General features: G+C 40.9%; 1 protein-coding gene across 1 annotated transcript; it reads right to left on the minus strand.

The window, feature by feature from the left end:
* Positions 1–803: 803 nt before the first annotated feature.
* On the minus strand, positions 804–26293 carry LOC134755694 (histone deacetylase 6). Its single transcript, XM_063692241.1, has 20 exons — positions 26156–26293; positions 25896–26039; positions 22599–22688; positions 21241–21371; positions 20445–20628; positions 19554–19756; positions 18357–18425; positions 16854–17046; positions 16051–16110; positions 15945–16004; positions 14454–14647; positions 13133–13383; positions 12326–12407; positions 11889–12035; positions 11597–11720; positions 10336–10560; positions 5624–5749; positions 4585–4714; positions 3628–4391; positions 804–1782 (listed from the first exon to the last, which is right to left on the minus strand). The coding sequence occupies exons 1-20, from the start codon at positions 26156–26158 to the stop codon at positions 1561–1563; spliced, it is 3402 nt and encodes a 1133-aa protein (XP_063548311.1). The 5' UTR covers positions 26159–26293; the 3' UTR covers positions 804–1560.
* Between the last annotated feature and the right edge of the window lie 327 nt (positions 26294–26620).

Below are 26620 nucleotides of genomic sequence, written 5' to 3' on the forward strand. Positions count from 1 at the left end.
GCATAATATTTTGTGTTACTGCTCTTAAACAGTATTTTCATATTCATATTTGGGATATAATTCTTATCCCAAATACTATCTAAATATTATAATATCTAAAGTTAGATTAGTCTATTTACTACCCAACCCAATAAAACTGTTTTTGACACAAAACCAGACAAATTAATAGTAGATTTTTCTAACTCTCATTCTAGTATATCACTACACCTAAGGCCAGGATTACACTTGTAAGTTTTACTTACGTAAGTAGGGACACAGCTATACTACAGAATGAGATATGAATATCGTTATCTCATTCTAGCAAATAGCTTTGTCCCTACTTACGTAAGTAAAACTTACAAGTGTATTCCTGGCCTTAGGCCTGAGATACACTTGTAAGTTTCACTCAGGGACCGGACAACCCTTTCCGCGATAAAACCCTTTCAATGGGCGACACTTAAACACGGCTAACACATTGAAAGACTTTCCCTTTTAAACTGCAAGCCCATTCATACCCTTACCTTTGACTAACCCTTATTGAAAAGCTAACCAAATATAAGGCTAGCCCTTAATAAGGGTTACCCTTATCTTTAAGCGCTTTTTATAAAGGTTTCCCTTTGCGTGAAAGAGACAGGATTAGTATATATCTACGGTAGTGTATGAAAAGGAAAGAAAATACGTGCCTAGTCAAAGAACGCCGCCGTCGCCGCCGACGATCGCTCAGATTCGAAGTAATGTGTGCTTTATGAACAAGGTAGACGACTTACATTAGCACGCTTATATGCTAAAAGGGAAGCCCTTTATAAGGCTAACCCTTATAAGCAATATGCAAGGTGTTGGTGAGCGTATGATAAGGGTTTTGTAAGGGTATTTGGGCTACCGATTACTCAAATGTGGTAGCTTTATATAAGGGTTTTTAAAACCAAAACAAAGGGTTTCGTCTGGCAAAGGGTATGGTGAGTTAAGCCTTATGCAATACCCTTATAAAACCCCGATAAGGGATAGCGGGCCGGTCCCTGGTTTCACTTACGTAAGTGGGGAAAAAGCTATTTGTTAGAATGAGATAACGATATTCATGTAATATAGCTGTGTCCCTACTTACGTAAGTAAAACTTACAAGTGTATCTTGGTCCTTATAAAACAAAATCCCCCGCCTCGTCTGTCTGTGTGTATGTATGTTCGCGATAAACTCGAAAACTACTGAAAGGATTTTCGTGCGGTTTTCACCTATCAATAGAGTGATTCTTGAGGAAGATTTAAGTGTATAATTTGTTAAGGTTATATAAAAACAGAGCTAATAATATCGGGTCTCTATTGTTTCCCATAAAGTTTTAAGTCATAGTGTATTGTTTGTCCGAATTTTCGTTAGTCATAATTTAGGGTTTCTCAGAAACGCGTAACTTTTCAAGATTGCCATAAAACTAACCTAACCTATAAATAGGATAACCTTACGAAAATCCTGAAAAATTAACGGTTTCAGAATTATGACTAATGATAATCTGACAACCATTACATTATGATTTTCAATAATTATGTCAAACAAAGGGACCCCAATAATATCTAATCTCTCAGATATGTCGTTCACTCCATATGTAACGTATCACTTCTGTAACAATAAGGCATGTGTTCGTTGAATTTGTGGAAGTGCGCGTTGTCCTTGGCGGGAAAGAGACGAGGATTGTCGACGTACGCGTCGCACTCGTAGCACCACACTGAGAGGTCGGAGAGGGACAGCACTAGCGGGTGCGAGGAAGATGCGTAATGCGACTCCATGTGAGCGTTGACGCTGCGGCCGCATGCTCGCTGAGGACAAATTAGTTCATTTATCAATATTTTGACTAGTCCATTGGTGGGCCCATTGGAATAAGATGTGCGAATTGTGAGTCAAGAGAGTGGATGATGGTACTGGTAAATCGTCATCTTCCAAACGTCACATTTCTGTGCTATCTACACCTATACAGGACATCTAAAACGACTACAATTGACAAGACGTAGTGAATCTTAAAATTTTAATTAAAGTGTTTATGATTTATTAATTTACAGAGACCACGTTATTTCATACAATTTAGTATTAATCTGCATGATGTATGTGTAACTACTAAACAAAACAGATTCTCTAAACAAAGTCAGACAATACAAAATAATTGATTAAAAGTAGAAAATAAATTAATACAAAATCAAATAAAACTTTAAAAAATCATCGACGTAAAAAAACCGCCGTAATAGTTAAGATAGATATTTAAAATGAACCGTGAATCATACAAAGTTAGGCAATAGGCATGCCATGCGTTGTTACTTGGGAATTTAGAAAAAAGTTATCAAGCACTTCATTTACCATAAACAGAACTCACACAAATGTATTTGAATTACATATTATAAAAACAGGTCATTCGCGTGTTTTAAGTCTTAACATAGAGTAACTTATACTAGAGCGGTACTGTCATAGTAAATTTTGTAACCCCAGTAAATTCACTTCCATCTGTCGACACACTTTAAAACTAAAAATTAAGATTTATAAAAATACGATAAAATGTATTTAAATATAGATAAATGATTTTTTTTAAATGTATTAATTATTTTTATGATTTTAACCCATGTTCTTCACTGATATGCGTTAAAATTGTTAAATAACAAACGAAACAGTCAACGCCATCTATATATACGACAGTGGGCCAAAACTAGTGGCGCCCTCTGAACGAGAATCAAATTTTCTTGATTTTCGAGGCACGTTTTTTCCTTAGACTGTAAACATCTATTACGGAGTTATATCTATCTTTGGTCTTAAGTATTTCTTTTATTTAGCACGAGTCTGCGTCTCTGCGTAGGTCAGCCAACGTGTATGGATACTATGGATCGTGATAATGCCTCTCATTATAGAGCAAAACATATCGAACAATGGGGTTGGCAAAACTGTCGAAGGTTTGCATAGATGGCATCATAGCTTGCCCCTTTTCTATGAGATTTAGCTTAAAGGGCTGGCATCCAGAGCATAAAATCGTGACTGACCTGCGTCAAATGTAATATATATCCACAAGAGTCATCTATTTATTTTGCCGTATTTGCTAATACGAATCTAAATATTGTTTTTCTATAGTAATGAGGGTTTTTGTTGCCGGTCCCATTTTGGGATACCCTCCTACAATTTAGGAGGGAATTAAATCTTCTCGGGTCTGTGGTGTAGGGTTGGAGCCGGCGTAGTTAGTTTTTTTTTATTTTATTATCGCGTATATATATATCTCTTTACTTGAAAATAATTGTAGTGTATAACTAGCCTTATGAACCGATTTTGCATGTACAACCAGCCTTAAAGTTTGTAGTCTATGATTGTTCATTATTTTAGTATGTGGGTATTTATGCACTTTGTAATCTTTCCTCAGTCACCCGTTGACCACGAACGCTTTAGGGTTCGAAACGTCGGGATGTATTATAAATTCAATATACGCGATATAATCCGTTTTCATAGTTTTATTTCATGAGTAACTATCGCGGTAACCGAAGACAATATTAAGTAATGAGGGTAATTTATAACGAATACGAGAGCAAATACGCTAGAGTGAATAGTGATGAATCATTTTGCTAGCTGCATTCTCAAAGCCAATCGCAATCTCCACTGAGGTAAGCATGCATTATAATCATAAGTATACTCACTATGTAACAATGCAGGCACACCCACACCTCGCTCCTCTCGTCACACTGACTGCACTTTAGTCCCTGTTCAAACTTCACATCGGACGGCAACTCACTCAAACCGTCTATATGAGGGCACCACGGGAGAGGTATCACTGCGAACATCTCACCGTCCACTATAGCTTGCATGTTCGCCGCTAAATAGTCCACTAACGTTTCCTTGGGCGGTTCACTATTAGATGAGCCCGCTTGAGGTTCCGGAATACTAGTCTCGGATGAAGTATTCTTCGAATGCTCCTGGTCCTCATCGTCGGTGCCACAGTGGATGCCATCTGAACACTTCACCGAGACATCTGGAGATTTTATAGAAGTATCCATCTTTATAGTTAGAGAAGCGAGCGCTTCAATAGTGTCATCCTGAGTTTTGCTAGAATCAAAACTCATTTCAGATCTGTCTTCCTCAGTTATAGTCAAACCGCGGCTAGGGAGAGGGTCCTCCAGAACGTTTTCAGCGGGTAAAGCTAGCTGGAACTTCAAGCTCTTCCAATATTTCTTGTGTGTGGCGATGACGTCGTTGATAGTGTCGACGGCGGACGGGTTGACGGGCGTGTTGTCGTAGTGGTGGGAGAGGGGGTCGCCGAGCAGCGCCTTGGTGCACTGCGTGCAGGCGTGGGAGATGCTGGTGATGTTGTAGCCGCCCTCGAGGCCGAGCACGACGCGCCCGCCCGCCAGCGCGCGCAGCAGCTGCGTCATGCGCCCGTAGCACTCGGGGGACACGGCGCAACCTGGAAACATTATCTACTATTATACTTGCTCTCATTGATGATACTAAACGGCCGAATATACTCTTGTCTTCACAAAGCTGAGCCACCCTGCCTGAACTCGTCTACTCATTTTTTATCCACCATCATTCCTTTTTCTTTTTATCTATAGACTATTTGCTTTTAAATCTGTATGATTTAAATAAGTATTAGTTACCTCCGAGCGGGTCGCCGACGCAGGCGTCGAAGCCGGCCGACACGAGCACGAGCGAGGGGTTGTACTCGTACGCTATCGGAAGGACGATTTGCGTGAACGCCGCCATATACTCTGCGTCGCCCATGCCGCGCTGTAACCCATAGAATTAATGTGGTAAGTTTAATTATGGCATACTCATAAATTCATAATAAACGAGAAAGGAATATAATACAATTGGTTTGAAAATTTTTTGATTCTCATATTGAGAAGTTACACATGGTGGTGATAATATAGTTATTTACGATACAAGTGCGAAAAAGAGGAAACTCGAAACGAGTGGCGATAAATTGAAACACGACCGAAGGGAGTGTTTTAAATCGACACGAGTTGCGAATTACCTATTCGCACGTGTATCGTACAACGTTTTACAGTACATATGGCAGTTTAAATTTTTGACATAGTTACGAAATGTGCTAATTTACGCACTAGTGCAGAAAAGTAGCACAATATGTACTGTAAAAGATATTTTTCACTTCTCATGCTCGTAAAGTACGAGTTCGTGCGTAGACGACATAAAGTTGCTTATTATGTTCTAGAGCAAAAAGTAAAATCATCTATTGCGACCCTTATTGACTTAGCAATAAAGTCCTGCATCTGCCATAAAAACTGCCGGCCCGCCCCCGACACTACCGACTACAATTTACTTTAGTCTTGAATAAATATGGTAAAATAACCTAAAATATTGGATATTTTTGTATACTTTACTCACACTAAGTGAAAAGCAGAGTGTATAACTCAGGCATAAATGTCCATTTTCATCCTGGACTATATTGGTTCGAGCGCAGCGAGAGAATTGCCTCGGATAAAAATAGATCGCTTTATGCCCTTCTACTATTGTTGTTGTGTGCGTGGCGTCTCAATGCGAAAATTTATAAAAAGTTGAGAAACATTTCAGAAAGCGCCAGATTAATATCGAAAAGAGAATTTTGAATAAAAATCTCTGAAAGTGCACATGGAAACATTACACATTTTTAAAAAGTTCGTCAGTATACCAGTTTACCTTGTTCCAAGGAATATTCACGTTGAAGCCCTCCCCTCGTCCCTCGCCTACCGCGGTGTGGTCCGCGTCCTTCGAGTGTGGAAAGAACGAACCGTGGTCGTACCGGTGGATGGACATGTATAGGATCTGTAAACAAAATAGTTTATTATCACAATCTTTTTATTAAAAAAGAAAATTTTATCACCCAAAACAGGCACACCATGAGATCCACAGCGCAGGCTTCGTCACATTACAATAAGCTCAACCGCCTCAGGTTTCGTCAAAACAGCTTAGTCAGCTTTTTATTTAGTTTGTCCTTTTCTGTCTGTATGTTTGTAATCAAATCTTGCAAGCTAAATAAGACCTTTTTGCATTATTCGACTGAACAGAAACTTCATGTATTTGTGTAAAGGTGCTTCTAAACGGGCCATATTTTCACTGCAATATATGCCGGTCACATATTGCAGCTAAAATATGGCCCGTGTGGTCTACAGGCTTCTTAAGTTAGGTTACAAGCAATGTTACGGTACCATCGAGCTGATCTCATGATGGAGACCGGAGGTGTTCATAAAAACTCTGTGATGAAACAACGCAACCTCATTGTGTTTAGGTTTATAAGAATTTTTTCGATGAGTATGTTAAATGTGGGGTATAACTATATTTATACCAATTGAGGCCCATGGCAATTTGGAGCGCCTTTCGAGTCAGGGGAAAATATACCTTAATCCCAAGGCGGAAGTAGCTTATTGTCACTATATGAATTATCCTCTGCGTCCCGTTTAACAAACAGATGTTTAACAAGCGACACTAATACCTTACTCCAAAATTTACTCTTAAGGTGTTCGGTGGAATGCAATTCTGTGCACCTTAGATGCTCGATTAACCCGATTCTATTAGGTGCTCTTTTGTTTGAATTGAAAAAGTGTTTTTTTGCTATTTGTACAGTCAAGGGCATAAATATATATACATTCCTAAAGTTTCAAAAATATGTGTAAGCTCTTACACCTTAGACAATAAAGTCGTGTTCACATATTTTCGGCCATTTGTCTGGATCGATATTTTTGCCTTCAACTGTACCTGTGGTCCCACGTACCTTGTTATCTCCATAAGTGATCCTCTGCGTCCCATTGCCATGATGGACATCCCAGTCTAGTATCATGACTCGTTTGAGTCTATGATTGTGGACGGCGTGGCTGGCGGCGGCGGCGACGTTGTTCAGCAGACAGAACCCGCTGGAGATGCCTAACTGTCTACCAAGCGAAACTTACCTTACTCCAAAAGTTACTCTAAGAACGCTCGGTCATCGCTGGAATGCAATTCTGTGCACCTTGGATGTTCGATTCTATTGTACTGTACTGTTTTGTTTGAAAAAGTGTTTTTTAGCTATTTGTACCTTGTTATCTCCATAAGTGATCCTCTGCGTCCCATTGCCATGATGCACATCCCAGTCTAGTATCATGACTCGTTTGAGTCCATGATTGTGGACGGCGTGGCTGGCGGCGGCGGCGACGTTGTTCAGCAGACAGAACCCGCTGGTCATGCCTAACTGTCTACCAAGCGAAACTTACCTTACTCCAAAAGTTACTCTAAGAACGCTCGGTCATCGCTGGAATGCAATTCTGTGCACCTTGGATGTTCGATTCTATTGTACTGTACTGTTTTGTTTGAAAAAGTGTTTTTTAGCTATTTGTACCTTGTTATCTCCATAAGTGATCCTCTGCGTCCCATTGCCATGATGCACATCCCAGTCTAGTATCATGACTCGTTTGAGTCCATGATTGTGGACGGCGTGGCTGGCGGCGGCGGCGACGTTGTTCAGCAGACAGAACCCGCTGGAGATGCCTAACTGTCTACCAATCGAAACTTACCTTACTCCAAATGTTACTCTAAGAACGCCCGGTCATCGCTGGAATGCAATTCTGTGCACCTTGGATGTTCGATTCTATTGTACTGTACTGTTTTGTTTGAAAAAGTGTTTTTTAGCTATTTGTACCTTGTTATCTCCATAAGTGATCCTCTGCGTCCCATTGCCATGATGCACATCCCAGTCTAGAATCATGACTCGTTGGAGTCCATGATTGTGGACGGCGTGGGTGGCGGCGGCGGCGACGTTGTTCAGCAGACAGAACCCGCTGGTGATGCCTAACTGTCTACCAATCGAAACTTACCTTACTCCAAATGTTACTCTAAGAACGCTCGGTCATCGCTGGAATGCAATTCTGTGCACCTTGGATGTTCGATTCTATTGTACTGTACTGTTTTGTTTGAAAAAGTGTTTTTTAGCTATTTGTACCTTGTTATCTCCATAAGTGATCCTCTGCGTCCCATTGCCATGATGCACATCCCAGTCTAGTATCATGACTCGTTTGAGTCCATGATTGTGGACGGCGTGGCTGGCGGCGGCGGCGACGTTGTTCAGCAGACAGAACCCGCTGGTGATGCCTAACTGTCTACCAATCGAAACTTACCTTACTCCAAATGTTACTCTAAGAACGCTCGGTCATCGCTGGAATGCAATTCTGTGCACCTTGGATGTTCGATTCTATTGTACTGTACTGTTTTGTTTGAAAAAGTGTTTTTTAGCTATTTGTACCTTGTTATCTCCATAAGTGATCCTCTGCGTCCCATTGCCATGATGCACATCCCAGTCTAGAATCATGACTCGTTTGAGTCCATGATTGTGGACGGCGTGGCTGGCGGCGGCGGCGACGTTGTTCAGCAGACAGAACCCGCTGGTGATGCCTAACTGTCTACCAATCGAAACTTACCTTACTCCAAATGTTACTCTAAGAACGCTCGGTCATCGCTGGAATGCAATTCTGTGCACCTTGGATGTTCGATTCTATTGTACTGTACTGTTTTGTTTGAAAAAGTGTTTTTTAGCTATTTGTACCTTGTTATCTCCATAAGTGATCCTGTGCGTCCCATTGCCATGATGCACATCCCAGTCTAGTATCATGACTCGTTTGAGTCCATGATTGTGGACGGCGTGGCTGGCGGCGGCGGCGACGTTGTTCAGCAGACAGAACCCGCTGGTGATGCCTAACTGTCTACCAAGCGAAACTTACCTTACTCCAAAAGTTACTCTAAGAACGCTCGGTCATCGCTGGAATGCAATTCTGTGCACCTTGGATGTTCGATTCTATTGTACTGTACTGTTTTGTTTGAAAAAGTGTTTTTTAGCTATTTGTACCTTGTTATCTCCATAAGTGATCCTCTGCGTCCCATTGCCATGATGCACATCCCAGTCTAGTATCATGACTCGTTTGAGTCCATGATTGTGGACGGCGTGGCTGGCGGCGGCGGCGACGTTGTTCAGCAGACAGAACCCGCTGGAGATGCCTAACTGTCTACCAATCGAAACTTACCTTACTCCAAATGTTACTCTAAGAACGCCCGGTCATCGCTGGAATGCAATTCTGTGCACCTTGGATGTTCGATTCTATTGTACTGTACTGTTTTGTTTGAAAAAGTGTTTTTTAGCTATTTGTACCTTGTTATCTCCATAAGTGATCCTCTGCGTCCCATTGCCATGATGCACATCCCAGTCTAGAATCATGACTCGTTGGAGTCCATGATTGTGGACGGCGTGGGTGGCGGCGGCGGCGACGTTGTTCAGCAGACAGAACCCGCTGGTGATGCCTAACTGTCTACCAATCGAAACTTACCTTACTCCAAATGTTACTCTAAGAACGCTCGGTCATCGCTGGAATGCAATTCTGTGCACCTTGGATGTTCGATTCTATTGTACTGTACTGTTTTGTTTGAAAAAGTGTTTTTTTGCTATTTGTAGGTACCTGTGGTCCCACGTACCTTGTTATCTCCATAAGTGATCCTCTGCGTCCCATTGCCATGATGCACATCCCAGTCTAGAATCATGACTCGTTTGAGTCCATGATTGTGGACGGCGTGGGTGGCGGCGGCGGCGACGTTGTTCAGCAGACAGAACCCGCTGGTGATGCCTAACTGTCTACCAATCGAAACTTACCTTACTCCAAATGTTACTCTAAGAACGCTCGGTCATCGCTGGAATGCAATTCTGTGCACCTTGGATGTTCGATTCTATTGTACTGTACTGTTTTGTTTGAAAAAGTGTTTTTTAGCTATTTGTACCTTGTTATCTCCACAAGTGATCCTCTGCGTCCCATTGCCATGATGCACATCCCAGTCTAGTATCATGACTCGTTTGAGTCCATGATTGTGGACGGCGTGGCTGGCGGCGGCGGCGACGTTGTTCAGCAGACAGAACCCGCTGGAGATGCCTAACTGTCTACCAATCGAAACTTACCTTACTCCAAATGTTACTCTAAGAACGCTCGGTCATCGCTGGAATGCAATTCTGTGCACCTTGGATGTTCGATTCTATTGTACTGTACTGTTTTGTTTGAAAAAGTGTTTTTTAGCTATTTGTACCTTGTTATCTCCACAAGTGATCCTCTGCGTCCCATTGCCATGATGCACATCCCAGTCTAGTATCATGACTCGTTTGAGTCCATGATTGTGGACGGCGTGGCTGGCGGCGGCGGCGACGTTGTTCAGCAGACAGAACCCGCTGGAGATGCCTAACTGTCTACCAATCGAAACTTACCTTACTCCAAATGTTACTCTAAGAACGCTCGGTCATCGCTGGAATGCAATTCTGTGCACCTTGGATGTTCGATTCTATTGTACTGTACTGTTTTGTTTGAAAAAGTGTTTTTTTGCTATTTGTAGGTACCTGTGGTCCCACGTACCTTGTTATCTCCATAAGTGATCCTCTGCGTCCCATTGCCATGATGGACATCCCAGTCTAGTATCATGACTCGTTTGAGTCCATGATTGTGGACGGCGTGGGTGGCGGCGGCGGCGACGTTGTTCAGCAGACAGAACCCGCTGGGGAGGTCGTCGTCGGCGTGGTGGCCGGGCGGCCGCACCACGCACACGCCGGCGCCGCCACTAGAGAGAACTGTGTCTACCATCTGTGGATTTAAGGTACAATTTTGAATGTACTCGTATATGTAAATAAAGGCAAAGCAAATCATTTTCATTTCTCATGCTCTGAAAGAGGTGGTTGTTGTTCTAAAAGGTGTGCAGAAAATGATACGTGTCTGCACTAGAGCATTTTACGTTCGAAGTACGATTTATTTTTATTTTTTTTCTTATTAGCCATTGAAATTTGAGTTTAAATGGATTTGTTATACAATTTCCATTCTGATATTTGACTCTCCATTCCATAAATAACGATACTTTTGCCTGAATTGTTAATTGAAAGTACCCTCAAGAAATACTATAAAAATGTATACTTAGTCATGTTTTTAAAGAAACACATTCATTTTACTTTCCTCGTATTCTAAATAAAAAGTAGAGTGTTTAACTCGAGTGAAAGGCATCATTTCAGCCCTTGGTTAACAATCTTCTGTTATTGTATAACTTTTGTAATATCTAGGTGAACTTCGTAATTCGATTTGAGGTTCAGCCAGCAGTTTTTGAAAAAATTGTAGTGCTTTTTTGGATCATAATACCGTTAAATTGCTTAAGGGCTTAAGGCCTTTCTTTAGTAAGTCGACGATTCGAAACCTGATTAAACAACTTTCGCTCAATAGAAAAAAAAAATACAAACATAGGTCGAAAACGCACCATTAAAAAAATATACATGTAGATTTAACTATTTTTGCACAAAAGCTAAGAACATGAATATTGCTTCTAAAATTGTGTAACTTTATGTTTGGTCAAACTCATTAATTACTTTTTCTGTTAAAAATAACAATTCAATAAAAATTATATCCGCGCAAATTATTAGCGCAAATGATGAATGCCAAGTTTAAGTTTTCGATTTAGGCCACAAGATGGCAGACCGTGTAAAACGGACAAAGAAACGCGCATGAACTAAAGGGGGCACCTGCTTTTTGGCTTGAAGTGACAATGCCAAGTTAACATTTTCAATTCAAGTCACACGGTGGTAGACCCTGCAACACACACGGTCCCTATATAAGTGAAAAGAGAATAAATAGACACCTGTAAAACACAACCAGTGGCGACAGCAGCGCTCTCTAACGAGTCGGGGTGGAAGTACACGGAGTCGAACTGCTCTTTCTGATTGTTCAAATCCCGCAGCTTCGTTGACGCCAACTCTTTTAACCTGTTATAGAAGAATTTTAACATTTTAAACATTTGCTTAATTTTTAGGGTTCCGTACCCAAAGGGTAAAAACGGGACCCTATTACTAAGACTCCCGAAGTCTCTATGCCTTGCGTATAGCTGCAGAGTAAAAAGGCGCTTAAGGAAAACAAAATAAAGTCTAAATTACCTGTTTAGATGTTTGACAGTATGCACAGCTAATATTTCTTCATCTGTAGCCGTTCTAGCATTAAGTTGGTGCACTCGCTCTAACAGACCGAAGTCTCTATGCCTTTCATGTATCCTTTGTATCCGCTCCGGACATTCCACGTGGCCACTGAAAAATAACACTTATATTAGAGTTTTGAATGATTCACGGTTAGTTTCACTAGACTTATATTGACCGGGGGATATAGACCGTGATTACCTTTCAGTCACCCGTGAACATGATGCATGTAACTGCGTCGAAATATCGGGAGCTCACAAATAATACAAAAGGTAATCACGGTCTATATCCCGGTCAATATAAGTCTAGTGAACACTTATATTATATGGGATACAGTCGACATTCGATTAGGTTCTCAAATGTTCGATGAAGTAATTAAATAATATATTGATTGTACTTACGGTTCGCATATATTTTTGTGTTTTAACATTGCTTGATCGAAAATGTAGTTAACTGCATGTTGAGGTATCGTTAGGTCGGTAACTGCAATGAAAACAAAAAAAAACCTTTAACATAATTTTCCAACACTCTTAAACTTTTTTATTAGTGCCTCCTGTTTTATTTGTATCTTTCTGAGACAAAAAAAAACCGGTCAAGTGCGAGTCGGACTTGCGCATGAAGGTTTGTTGTATGGGAGCCCCCCTTAAATATTTATTTTATTCTGTTTTTAGTATTTGTTGTTATAGCGGCAACATAAATACATCATCTGTGAAAATTACAACTGTCTAGCTATCACGGTTCATGAGATACACCCTGGTGACAGACGGACAAACAGACAGACAGCGGAGTCTTCGTACGGAACCCTAATAAAAACGTTTACGAAAATTTTTGAAACTTTCCGGCCTCGTTTCGTCTCCCTCCCACCTAATGGAGACTGTATACTTCTGTTTCACTCTAATTTAATCCTTACCTAGTCTCAAATGCTTCAGCCGCTCCATAATCCCTCTTCGTCTCATTATCTTGCACCAGATAGCAGTCCTTAGTAAGGAACTTCTCCGGCCTAGTTTCGTCTCCTTCCCACCTGACAGAGACTATATGCTTTTGTTTCGCTCTGTCGCACATGTTGGGTACGCCGTCGGTGTTGTACGTGTGTTGGTAGTTGTAACAACGCCAGTGTTGCTTGTGTGTGTATACGCAGTTTATCATCTTGTCACCCTCTCACCTAATAAAAAGGGTATATTTCTGTTTCACTCTAACTAAAACCTTACCTAGTCTTAGATGGTTCAGCCGCTCCATAATCTTCCTCTTTGTCTCATTATCCTGCACCGGATAACAGTCCCTAGTAAGGAACCTCTCCAGTCTCGTTTCGTCTCCCTCCCACCTGACGGAAACGGTATGCTTCTGTTTCGCTCTGTCGCACACATTGGGTACGCCGTCGGTGCTGTACGTGTGTTGGTAGTTGTAGCAACGCCAGTGTTGCTTGTGTGCGTATATGCAATTTAAGATGGTGTCGCGTATTCTGAAATAAGATTTTAGGTAATATACTAAAGATTTTAGGTAATATACTAGACTATCTCTATTGCATTGTCTGAACAGCTTCTACTTACTCATCACTCGGTTCCCCAGTATTTTCCAGCGCTGGTGGAGAATGTCCCAATAATGTCCGGAGGGTGAGCGCCGCTCCCTCTGCCAGCGAGGGGAGACAGTAACCCCCTCTAACACCACGCACACGGACGGACAGACAACATGTTGAGACCAGACTATCTATTGCATTGTCTGAACAGCTTCTACTTACTCATCACTCGGTTCCCCAGTCTTCTCCAGCGCTGGTGGAGAATGTCCCAACAATGTCCGGAGGGTGAGCGCCGCTCCCTCTGCCAGCGAGGGGATACAGTACCCCCCCCCCCTCCCTCCCCCTCTAACACCACGCACACACACGGACGGACAGACAATATGTTGAGACTAGACTGTCTCTATTGCATTGTCTGAACAGCTTCTACTTACTCATCACTCGGTTCCCCAGTATTTTCCAGCGCTGGTGGAGAATGTCCCAATAATGTCCGGAGGGTGAGCGCCGCTCCCTCTGCCAGCGAGGGGAGACAGTAACCCCCTCTAACACCACGCACACGGACGGACAGACAACATGTTGAGACCAGACTATCTATTGCATTGTCTGAACAGCTTCTACTTACTCATCACTCGGTTCCCCAGTCTTCTCCAGCGCTGGTGGAGAATGTCCCAACAATGTCCGGAGGGTGAGCGCCGCTCCCTCTGCCAGCGAGGGGATACAGTACCCCCCCCCCCTCCCTCCCCCTCTAACACCACGCACACACACGGACGGACAGACAATATGTTGAGACTAGACTGTCTCTATTGCATTGTCTGAACAGCTTCTACTTACTCATCACTCGGTTCCCCAGTCTTCTCCAGCGCTGGTGGAGAATGTCCCAACAATGTCCGGAGGGTGAGCGCCGCTCCCTCTGCCAGCGAGGGGAGACAGTACCCCCCTCTAACACCACGCACACGGACGGACAGACAACATGTTGAGACCAGACTATCTATTGCATTGTCTGAACAGCTTCTACTTACTCATCACTCGGTTCCCCAGTCTTCTCCAGCGCTGGTGGAGAATGTCCCAACAATGTCCGGAGGGTGAGCGCCGCTCCCTCTGCCAGCGAGGGGAGACAGTACCCGCCCTCTAACACCACACACACGGACGGACAGACAGACATCAACATGTTGAGGAGGTGCGCGTAGCATGCTGGAGTCACTTCCATTTCGCCCTGTTGGAAAAAGGACGCCATAAGATGCAAAAACTGAAGTCTATCTTTCGAATTGTAGCAATGTAAGTACACATAAGGTTTTTTATCATTTCATCTGTGGCTTGTCAAAGATGTGCTATTTAAATAGTGACCTTGAAGTTCAAATTTTGAATTTAAAATTGTCACAAAAACTGATGCCCGATTCGGGTCTCCCACAGACGAAGGGATACATATAAACAGCACACGGACATACTTGCGCATATACACGAAGTGTATTTTAGACATTTTAATTTTTACATTTTAAAAATGTTAAAATAATTAATCACAAATTCTCCTCTTTTCACAAAACTTCACAATTACTTTGTGAATTTGCAATAAAATATTAAGTATTGAGCATTAAATGATTTACCCTCTATAAATTTTAACTATAAAACTCCCGTGAGACTCAAACATATTAGATTATTTTAAACCGGGTCACTCACGTATTATTAAGTCGAATAGCTCGACATGTTTCGGTCCAATTTACATACACACACACACCGCGCCCTCGACCAGTGAAGACGTGTCGATGTCGTGTCTCTGTGAAGACGGTCCTCGTAAATTGGACCGAAACATGTCGAGCTATTCGACTCTATAAATTTGTAAATGAGAATAAACTTTTTTGTTTTTAACACGAAAAATACAGATTTTTATTATAGGTGTAGGTATTAACTTTTTAATGTCATTTCGTTGCTTTGGTTACGGTTAGTTGTCCAGGGGAAAATCCATTCAAGCCGAAGCTGTGATAAACAGACGGATAAACAGGCAGATGGAGATGGTTAAAAATATTCAATACGAATTTTGTGACACCTTTGTGTTTATCTAAAGATTTTTATGTTAAGCAACATCAAATCTGACTTTCCACGGGTAAACATACCTTATGGCGGCTGGCGCTTGCGCTATTAATTGTGTCGTCTTCAAGCAAAAGGTGCTTTGTCGTTTACCATAAGGACGCTCTGACAGGTTATTTGTATAAAGATACTAGCAAATTTCATCCTTATGGTAAGCGTCAATGTGGTACCTTTTATTGAAAACGTCACATTTAAACACTCCAATAATAATCGCGCCGCACGCGCGCGACGTAAGCGCCGATCACCATAAGGGCCACCACCACGGGAACATCATAAAAGATCTTAACGAATTAATGATTATTCAAAATAATGAAGGCAGTTAAAACTTGTTTCAATAGCGTAATGAAACTAATGAATGGATGACATAAGTCAATGCCCGATGAAGGGGACAGCAATAAAATCCAATTCCATTTGCCCACAAATCCAACCTTTTCATCGCCCAACGCGGCGTCGTACCCCGCCGACACGACTATCAGTTGTGGCGAGAACTGAAAGAGATAGACATATGAGATATTATAAGAGTGAAAGAGATACCTCGGGGCAGCCGACCGCAGCGTCGTAGCCGGCGGATATAATGATCAGCTCGGGTTGGTACTAAAGAAAAAAACAGAAAATTAATTTTGTACACGGAACATACTTTAATTATCATCGTTCGACCTTATTTGCAATATGTCTTACGAACGGTTAGTTAACTGTTAAAACTGTGATATTGAACAAAAGTGCAGATGTCAATTATTTTATTTTATGAAAATCAAGTCTCAATAGATCAGTTAGTACGGCGGTTTTTGGTCTAGAAGTCTTCTGGAAATCGATTTTCGCTCATGTCGTCGCAAACATCCGTCCGTGTTCCGAGCGAAAAGTAACCTAAAGCCTGTTCCGCCAAGCCACTAAGTTGGAAAAAAAGCACAAATTAATGAATGGTTTAAATTGATTAATGAACAGCCCTTAAAAAATATATTTAGCTAAAACTTGAGCTGGTTTAATACCAAAGTAATGATACCCACTACTGAGAGAGAGTATGATGCTATACCGTCATATCTGCCATTTTCAACCAAAAAGGTACTTATTGTCGGTTGTCAATAAGGCGCTATTTCCATATAGCTTCAATTCGAAATCAACCTTATCGACAAGCGACAATGTGGTTCCTTTTAGTTGAAAACGTCACATCCACATACTCAGCTTCCTTTTTGGAGAGAGCGACAAATCATAACTTATTCCAGACCGCGGTGTGAATCATAGTTGATCTAATTGTTTTTAATTTATTTTACTATCATAACGAACCAGCCTACTTAAGATAAGCAGACACCGCAGCCTATAGACGCTATATAGTAAAATACCTCAAGAGCCATGGGTAAGAGCAGCTGCGTCCATATAGCGATATAATCGGCATCGGCCATGCCGGTCTTGTTGAGGGGCACGTTGAACGTGTGCCCGGTCCCTCGGCCGCAGCCCGTGTAGTGGAAGTCGGACTGGCGGAGGTTGGGCCAGAAGGCGCCGTGCTCGTAGCGGTGGATTGAGAAGTATACCACCCTGAGAAATGATTAACGTGTATATGGATACCTGAATTATACTGTCCTTATACTGTCCTTAGCTAGATACAATTACGGCGGTGGCAGAATAACAGCGTCCGTTGCTGAAAACCTTTGGGGCTGCTGTGCCCCGAAGCCTTTTTGGCACAGACATCAGCTGAGCCACCTTCCCTTTCAATTAGTTTGTAAGCATTATCGTGTACTTTTATTATGTACCTATGTTACAACTTCTTGAATAAACGTCTTTTATTATTATTATTATTTGTATCTCCTTCGATATCACGGGCCTATAAATCCCGGTCTTTTGATAGGCTTGCGTGGGGATATAGATCCAACACGTAGAGGCCCCTTGGAGAGCTTTAATGTCATGTAGAACGCCTGCTGGAACCCGTTCACAGGCGCAACAATAGACACCCTTGAACCGGTCGCAGCAGGCATTGGGACTATTGCAGAAAAAGTGAACAGTATACCGGTCTATGGATTGAAGTTTGGGTGGACAATGAGACTGGGCTATTGTAAAGAACTCCGGACACCTGCCATAACAATGTTAAAACACGTTATCGAGGCAGGTGGTGACTTGCCGCTGACTAGATGGGCCCCTGAAACTGCCGTCGTGAAGACGACCAGGAGCAACACCGGTGTGAGCGACTCAGGGGTGTCGAGAGGTGTGCGCCGCTTTCTACCCAGTGGCTGTTACCAGCCACTGTGCCAACTCGCGTCTTATGCATCTTTCACTTCCACCCCTGGAGCATATAGCTCTAGCGACTCCTCTCTGGACAGCCAATGAAGGCAAGCCAGAGCTGAGAGTCCTGCGGGTCCCCTTGGGGTCCACTCCGACCGACGAAGACACGCCGGAGACGGAGACCCTGACCGACTCTCGGGAGCACTCGGGTCCGTGGGGTCGTTACTCCCCAACAGCTTATTATTATTATTATTAATTATTTTCTAGGACAACAGAGCACGCAAACACCAAAAACATTTTCATGTAAAATGTTGACAAGACGAGACCATACGGCGCGCACTGTCAAAAAGTTATCAGAATGTAGAGCCAAGCTTCTAACTCTTCTACACGCCCTTACTCTACAATTTGACACCGACTTGTTGTCAAAATGTTGTTTTGCACAGCGGTATGTTCTGTAACGTATTGAGTTTGAGATCAAAACGGGATGTTTAAAGGAAACAAAATTTTATGTCACATATTAATAAATTACACACGATGGGAAAAGTTCATGGAACAGACCAAAGTCAAAGCCAACCGTTTCAGTTGAAACTCAAACAATTATAATAATATGTTATCATAGTATTACTCACCTTGGTTCGTCGTAGAACATCTGCTGCGTGGCTTGCCCGTGATGCACATCCCAATCGACGATTAATATCCTAAAACAAAACGTGTATTTTTTTACATTGAGTTGTGGAAGATTCTCCTTAAGTCGCGCTAAAAATAGTACCTGTTAGCGCCTATTTGCGCTGTTTAAATAAGACAAGGTATCAACTTGAGATTACCATTTTAATGGGTTTTATTACAATGTACAATAACTATATGTATAGGTTCTATGTCTAGGACACGCGCGTTTATCGCGGTGGTTAGATTGCAAGAGAGCGATGCGATGCGCTCGCAGCGATGCCCGAAGATGCGTCGTATGTGTGAAACTCTGGCGCTAGCATCGCGCTTTCTGGTTGGACGCCGATCCCGCCGTCTATGTTGGCATCTTGGGGCTACAGGGCTGCGTTTCCACACATCATTGGTTGGTGAAGCTAGCGGTGTTGCCACAGCGCTAACAGTACCTAATGTGTACCCAGCTGAAAAAGTGCATAGCACTGTTCGATCTACCATGTCAATGATCTAACAGTGTATAACATGATAAACTAGAACTCACACTTTTATGACCCTCTACACTATCGGCGATTATAGACGACATAGAGTAACTTATACTAGAGCGGTACTGTCATAGTAAATTTTGTAACCCCAGTAAATTCACTGCCATCTGTCGACACACTTTAAAACTAAAAATGAAGATTTATAAAAATACGATATATATATAATATAGATAAATGTTTTTTTTTATTCGCATTAATTATTTTTATGATTTTGACCCATGTTCTTTCACTGATATGCGTTAAAATTGTTAAATAACAAACGAAACCGTCAACGCCATCTATACGACTGTAGGCCAAAACTAGTAGCGCCCTCTGAACGAGAATCAAATTTTCTTGATTTTCGAGGCACGTTTTTTCCTTAGACTGTATCCATCTATTACGGAGTTATATCTATCTTTGTAGACGATGACTGGCGGGCACGATAGTGTAGAGGGCATACTCGGTAGTCCCCGCCAGTCATAGTCTATCATCGTCTGAGACCTGTGAGTTGTCGGTTTTTTGGGCACGCATCAAAGGGAATAAGCGGGTGGTTGCGTTTGCGTTGTACAGGCGATCATGTGGATGCTTGCACGATGATCTTGCCGATGATAGATGATGATACTATCAACGATCATCGCCGATACTTACCTATTTAGGCCTCGTTTGTCGATCGCATGTTTAGCTGCTATCGCGACATTATTATAGAAGCAGTATCCGCATGGTTCAGCGCGCATGGCGTGGTGTCCGGGCGGCCGGACGAATGCGGCGCCATTTTGTATTTCCCCGGACACTATGCGGTCCACCATGTCGATGGTTGAGCCGGCAGATAGAAGCGCGAGCTCGTGGGTGCTCTGGAAAGAAAAATACACAAAAACTGGTAATTGAAATACTTTTTACAGGATTTTGAGTCCTTTGCAATGGCAGTTAAATGTATAAGCTATCGGCACCAGAGTTGAGGTCGCACACGCAATAACATGTTATATAATGACTGTGGGATTTTGAAATGAGTGTTCTTTTTTCGAACCAACCAAAAAGGTGTATTCCCATTTCTCCCCGCCGGGCACTAATGGGAATAGGTGAATTCGCATGAATCATTACGATCTGTCCCTGCTTTATTAGCTTAAATATGGTGCACATGTCATACACAAATAACATTCAGAATGGCGGTAATCGCGGGGTCTATTGTTTGGCTCGGGCCTTTTACAGCTTTTAGGAGATAAATGCTCCTAAAGGCGGAACGCGACCGCTCTCGACGGCATCCCAAACGAGACTCCCACTATGGGACCAACCACGAAATCGCGAAAAAAAAATTTATCCCATACAAAACAGACCAGCCAAAATGTATGAAACAGCCAAATTTTTTTCGCGATTACGGGGTTGGTTCTATAGTAAAACATGCTCAGAATAATCCCAAAACCTCCCTGGCAATAGGAATGCACTTATTTTTAAGCCACTCTGTATATCGGCATCGAACTGTACTTGACAATAAGCTTAAGTCTTAATAAAAAAATAATATATGGTATGAAGAGACATTCTTACCGGGTGTATATAAATGGCGTCGTATCTCGAAGAAACTTCCTCCAAATACTGCAAGTCCTGGTTTTGGTGAGTGGTCTCAAGTAACTCGAAGACTGACTGTGAGTGCATGGTATTCAGTTCTTCTTTCGTCGCCGCACGGGGATCGAACTGCTTGCACTGCTCTATCAGGCCCAGTTCTTGGCACCTGTGATTAGGGTATTTTGATTTCTAAGGTAGTAAGAAGGTAAGGGGGTAAGGTATATAAGAAGTGGATGGTAGTCGGAAACTTTTAACCTTTACGACGCCGTGTCAAACACAAAAGCTGTCACTCGGACGCCACGTCACCGAAATATCAACACTGAAATTGAACTTTATGCACATGCACGTAGGTCTATGTTGCTCTGTGGTCTGTGACTGATTAATCCGTCTTTGGCGTTGGACCTGCGGTGCCGATATATCCGTCATTGGCGTCCAAAAGGTTAACAATGTCAATTTTTTTTTAATTTTTTTTTTACTTTTGCTTTTTACCAAATGATTGTCAAAATTAAGTTTTCTATCAGCGAATTCAATATTACTGCAATGGAATAGAAGTAAAATTCCTATGAATATAGGTGTGTTAGGTGTGTAAAGTTTAAATATCTCCAATGCTGCAAAAAAATTTTTTCACCGGTCACACCATTGTTTACATTAATTCTGTAAGAATAAAATTCAGAGTATACTTAAGGACCATCCACCTTGTCTCTCTTTCTCTCGTATGGAATCTGGAAAAGCGCTACCATACCTCTACCATCCCATTCCCCTGCCCCATAAAACATACCTATTAATAACGCTAGTCAATCTCTCTGGGCACTCCGGATAGTTGTCATCCCAGAGGCAGCGGTGCTCCGCCATTCGGGGCTCTGTCACAAACCCAGTTGGTCCCTTCACTTTGGTCTTGGAATCCATTGCCTGTTGATTTGATGATTGATTAAAAAGGGGCTAGAGAAATATCAAATGGGATTAAAGCGACAACTGGAAGAAGTATTTAACAACATCCAATTATTAAAATCAACTGTTAATGGAATGTTGCCATTTCTCTGTTTTGAAATCTATGCTCTTTCATACTATAAATCGTATTAAAGAGCACATAAAATTAAGGAGGCACACGCACGCAACCCTTCAACTTAATTTTACTAGCTGAATACAAATTGAATTGTGATGACTGATGATCGTAATCAAAAAATCATGGACTCAATAGAGCGCCGGGCTCATACTCTTTGGCGATGACTCATCTGTCAAGTCAAGGATACAGAGCCTTGAGCATCGTCGTCGAGTCGCTTGCCTATCGGTGTTCCATCGGATACATTCCGGGGAGTGCGCACAAGAACTGCACGACCTGATCCAACCTTCCCCTCTCCATCATTGGACATCCAGGCGCGGGGAGTGAATGCACCCGCTCGTGGTCCACGTTCCATTTGTTCGCACGAAACGTTTTACCTCCTCCTTTTTGGTACGGACGGCTAAGGAATGGAAATACGCTCCCGCCATCTGTATTCCCTGATCAATATGACCTCGGTCTCTTTAAAGCAAGAGTGAATAGGCTGTTACTGACCCGGTGAGCTCCATCTTCATACATGCAAACGTATACCTCATTTTCCTCTCTGGATATTAACATTATAGAAAATATTTTGACTAAATTGGTTGTATATCAACCACAGCTATGCCCCTACGTGTGAATTGTTTTCGATTTTTTGATTATTATAAAAGTTAGGAGCATTTAAAAGTTTGTATGAAATCTGTTTTTTGCTCCTAATTTTTACAATAATCAAAAAATCAAAAAAAAGTCAAACGTTGGGGCATAGCTATGGTTAATATACATCAAATTATGCAAAAATATTTTCCATTATGTCAGTATCCAAAGAGGAAAATGAGGACTACGTTTGTATGGAGAAGCGGCCATCCCCTTTCCTCAACCTCCTAAGGCCCATGCAGCAATACAAATGAAAAAGCCCAAAATTTGCAACTGAAATTTGAACCTATAGTGCAGGGAATAGAGTTGATTTTTATTCAACGAAACAACAGAGGCCTTAGGAGGTTAATACATTGTGCTCAACCAATGGTATGAACTATGAACACGTGGCGCTTGCGTCCAGTTCGCAGCCTAATGAAAAAAATAAATTAAAATAATATACTTACAATTTGATAATGGTCCCGGAGCACGGTATCGACACAGTGTTTCTTCTTCTGCTGTGCTCTTCGCTTCACTGAGGCCACTGACGCCGAAGGCTAGAAGCATAAGTATAGAGAGTGAGACATCATTATTATGATAATATCCCACGCTATAATGTACTTACCATAATTATAAGGCAATTTTATTTTGGATGCTATGTGCTCAACTCTTCCAACATAATTTGTCTGCTATTATTGTTATGATTGTTGCTGTTATGAGTATTATTATTGTTGTTAATCTAAGTTTCGTGACGCATTGGTTATTACTATGTCATGTAAACATTTTTATCAATTATCAATAAAAAAATATTGGCCCAAGAAAACAATCACAAAAAAATAATTGAAGTTTAATAATTTCAATAATTTAGTTTTAGTTTTATGTAATTTAGTTTTAGTTTTTAGTTTTATGAAATATGTTGTGCTAATAAATGCTTTTTCTTTCTTTTCTTTCTTTCTTTCAAGTAAGACCTGATTTTCATAATTTTAACTTATATGGTTTTATTGTTTGTTTACTGTTTAGTCATTTATTCAATATTGCATTGTCATGTAAATAATGAGGTGTTACATTTTATATAGCCAGTTCATGTCACCCTGTAAGGGCACACAATAGTACAGTTTTTCTATTATATTAATTCTAATCTACATATTGTAATTAAGGTAACATTATAAAATTAACATATTAGCGTATCAGTGGTTTAGTAACCTATTAGTTAGTCTCATAAATTAATTTAGTAACTTCAACAACAGCAATTTTAGCCACTTTTCTACGACTTTGCCGCCAACACAAGGAAACACAAGACAGCGTATACTTGCACACAGCGTATACACACCCAAATCAACTTGTCAGTAGAAAAAGGCGCGAAATCAGGGGTGCGAAACTCCTAGCTTCGGGCAAACTCGGCTCTGTTTGGCTCAGCATTGCTCCGAGCAATTAATTTAGGGTTGGCACAACTTGACGTCCCTTTGCGTGCACGGTCGTGCACACAGTGGTCACAGATAAGATAATGATCTGAGTTTTGCCAACCCTAAATAGCCGAAAGGGATAGTGCCATATATTAAAAAGGGACATCATGATTCGACCCTGAACCGCTGTCCAACTTCGGTTTTGTAGGAAGTTTCCTTTCTGTACGGTAGTACTATTATTTATTGTGGCGAAATTAATATTTTCTGTGGTAAGTCAACTCTTTGCGCCTACTGTTAGCATGTGTTTGTGTTAACGACGTTGCACCACACACACGCATACCACGAGAAACCTGCTTTAAAGCTGTAACGGTGCGGTGCGGTAGTATGTTACGGCTATTATCAACGCTTGCTTAAGTAGCACCATATGTAGGTACTGTAGAATATACTAAGGATATACATAATTTGACCACTTTGATGCTGACTGTACACACGGTTATTAGTTTTGTTATTTACTTTGCATCCGCTGTAAAAGAAAATTGAATATAGGCGCTAATAGGATCTAATAATAGTAATAGTTGAGACATTTTATTTTAATAAAAAAGAAACATTGAAAGAGTAGTCGATAAAGCAGTCAAACACCGATAAATTATTAATATGTTGTAACTTGACATCACTAGTTTTGATCTCACATAGACAATTTACGCACACACTTGCATTTCATTTTTGGTCGCACTTTTAAAGCCTGACAGTTGTTCTTTGTCATCCTAGTTCTGTGATTAATAATAAAGTGATGATAGCAATATGTCAAGTTAACAGTCTTACATTTTAGAAAGGGCCATAAAATGCACTGACTCATCAATAAATGAATGAATGAAAATATTTTATACATTTGTTTTATAATTAATATTTTATCCAGAATTAGTCAAGCCATTTTCTATATTTTGTCAGGTTATAGTGTATGAAGAGCTAATAGCTCATCTTTTGTGCCAAAATAATCATATGATGGTCAGTGGACCATGAGTCTTGTGACAACCTCAGTTGAACCTCTACAGGCTAGACGTAAAAGGGTGAATCAACTTTTTCTTCTCACTCGTTGCCATGATTACGTTACCCTTGATCACTTAAATCTCAGGTTTCATGGTATTTAAATTAATGAAACATGATTTTTTGTAGTATACTTTGTAAGCCTTTCCATAATGGGCCATCTACTAAACATGTTAAATAGTAGACCGTGGTACAACAGTTCTTCTAACAAACTGTACTAATGTTGTCCCCTGCCTGATGGAACAGATTAACAACAAGAAATCGCGTGACGTTCATAGTTGACAAAACTAAAATGCAGGCAATATTTAGTAGATGATTTTGACAATCTTGACACATTGGCGTCAGCCGTACGACTTACTCAATAAAGGTTCCGGAACCTATATTTGATGGCTCACGATCGAGCGCCGGGTGCCATATCAACCTCCCTTTACTTACACCCATCATCTGCCTAGTGAAGTTGTAAAACTAAACAAATGTTCTATATTTACTGGTGCAGTGATAAATAACTTGTCTAATGTACCTTCCGATGACCATTTTAATTTAGATCCTAACACAAGGCCATACAGTTCATAGAAGTGACAAGAATTCAATTGTTTGACTAATGTTTTCAGGATTATGAAGGCAATTACAAGATATAATGCATTATATGATAACAGAATCTTCATTTTATTTTTATTTACCGAAAGATCACAATAAATCTTTATACCTGCATTCAGAAGAGCCACAAATGGATTGACACAGATAAAAAGGTGCTTAAAAGTCTATTATTGTAAATAATAAACATAACAGCACCAAGCCCGGTGTTATTATCACTATCTTTACTTAGACTATTATAAAAAAAGTATGTTTAGTTAATTAACAAACATACTATTAATATTTACTTTACAATACATTTAAGTGTTTAGTGCATTGTAAGTATAAATTAAAAAAAAACTAATCAATTAGCTTAAATTTAATTGCATTAAGGTTAACAGATAAGACCACTTACATGTCTTTATTGATGGACTGAGAGCAACACTGAATTGAAGTGAATTGATAAATAAAGAAACAAATTATGAAGACTGTTATCTCTAAAACGAAAATGTTGCCCGATTGTAATTGTTATTAAACGGAGAGAAATTAATGTTGTCACACTATTGAGATAACATTTACCACAATAGTAATAGTATTAAAATACTTCAAAGACACAACTACGAATTTCCTCTCTGTAGAACTAAACTCAAGCAGTCATTACAAACACGGTTGCTCTAAACAACAATTAAATAATTATGACTATAATAACATACGTCCGCGGGCAATTTATTTTAATGGACTTACTTTAGCTCCCGACGACATAGCTCGTGTTTGAATTTTCGCCTTGCGGGCACCATTTCTAGTGACTATATTTGACGCCGGTGGGGTGTTCTTCTTACTGTCTCCAGCGGAACGCCGTGCCTGAGGTTGCTGGGGCGGCGGGCTAGACTAAAATAAAGATTAAAACAATAACACAAGATCTACCCACGTTGCCTGCCTATGAATAATCGAGCGCGCCAACTATAAAAACGACAAGCACATTTTATAACAAGAAATAAGCTCACCATTTTAACTAAATTACTGATATCATTAGTCTTTGATTCGCTGAAAATTTAATAGTATATTATTACGGCCACAACCTACATATCAATTATTTTCAAAGAATGAATACACAAACGACCAATTTTCGCAATGACTTATGGCATTTGACATTTATTTTATTGACAATTATTTTTATGAAGTTGTCACTTTGACTACTAAGCGATTAAATAAAGATGTCCTCCGCATCCAATCCACAGTAGTCCGTAATGTGGGTAGTGGATAAGTCCGTAAAGCTACAGTTAATGTTCATATAAGTAAGAATGAGGGTTCGATATTAACCTGTTACTTTTTTAAATTATTATTACTTTTTAATTTTTTTGAAGAATATTATCCTACAAGCTAGAGTACTTTATCGAAGCCAATAGGCAATAGCTATCCTAAACTCTGTACTGTGATTCGGACCATGGTGCTTGATAGGGGTGGCTCCG

The sequence above is a fragment of the Cydia strobilella genome, chromosome 3 (assembly GCF_947568885.1).
Source record: "Cydia strobilella chromosome 3, ilCydStro3.1, whole genome shotgun sequence".
Classification (NCBI taxonomy): Eukaryota; Metazoa; Arthropoda; class Insecta; order Lepidoptera; family Tortricidae; genus Cydia; species Cydia strobilella.

Bases quoted from the DNA above. Each gene is read 5' to 3' on its own strand.
- LOC134755694 (XM_063692241.1), bottom strand. The intron at 14,648-15,944 runs GTTGGATTTGTG...TTTTTCCAACAG, and splicing joins CCGCGTTGGGCGATGAAAAG to GGCGAAATGGAAGTGACTCC. The intron at 4,392-4,584 runs GTAACTAATACT...TAATGTTTCCAG, and splicing joins CGTCGGCGACCCGCTCGGAG to GTTGCGCCGTGTCCCCCGAG.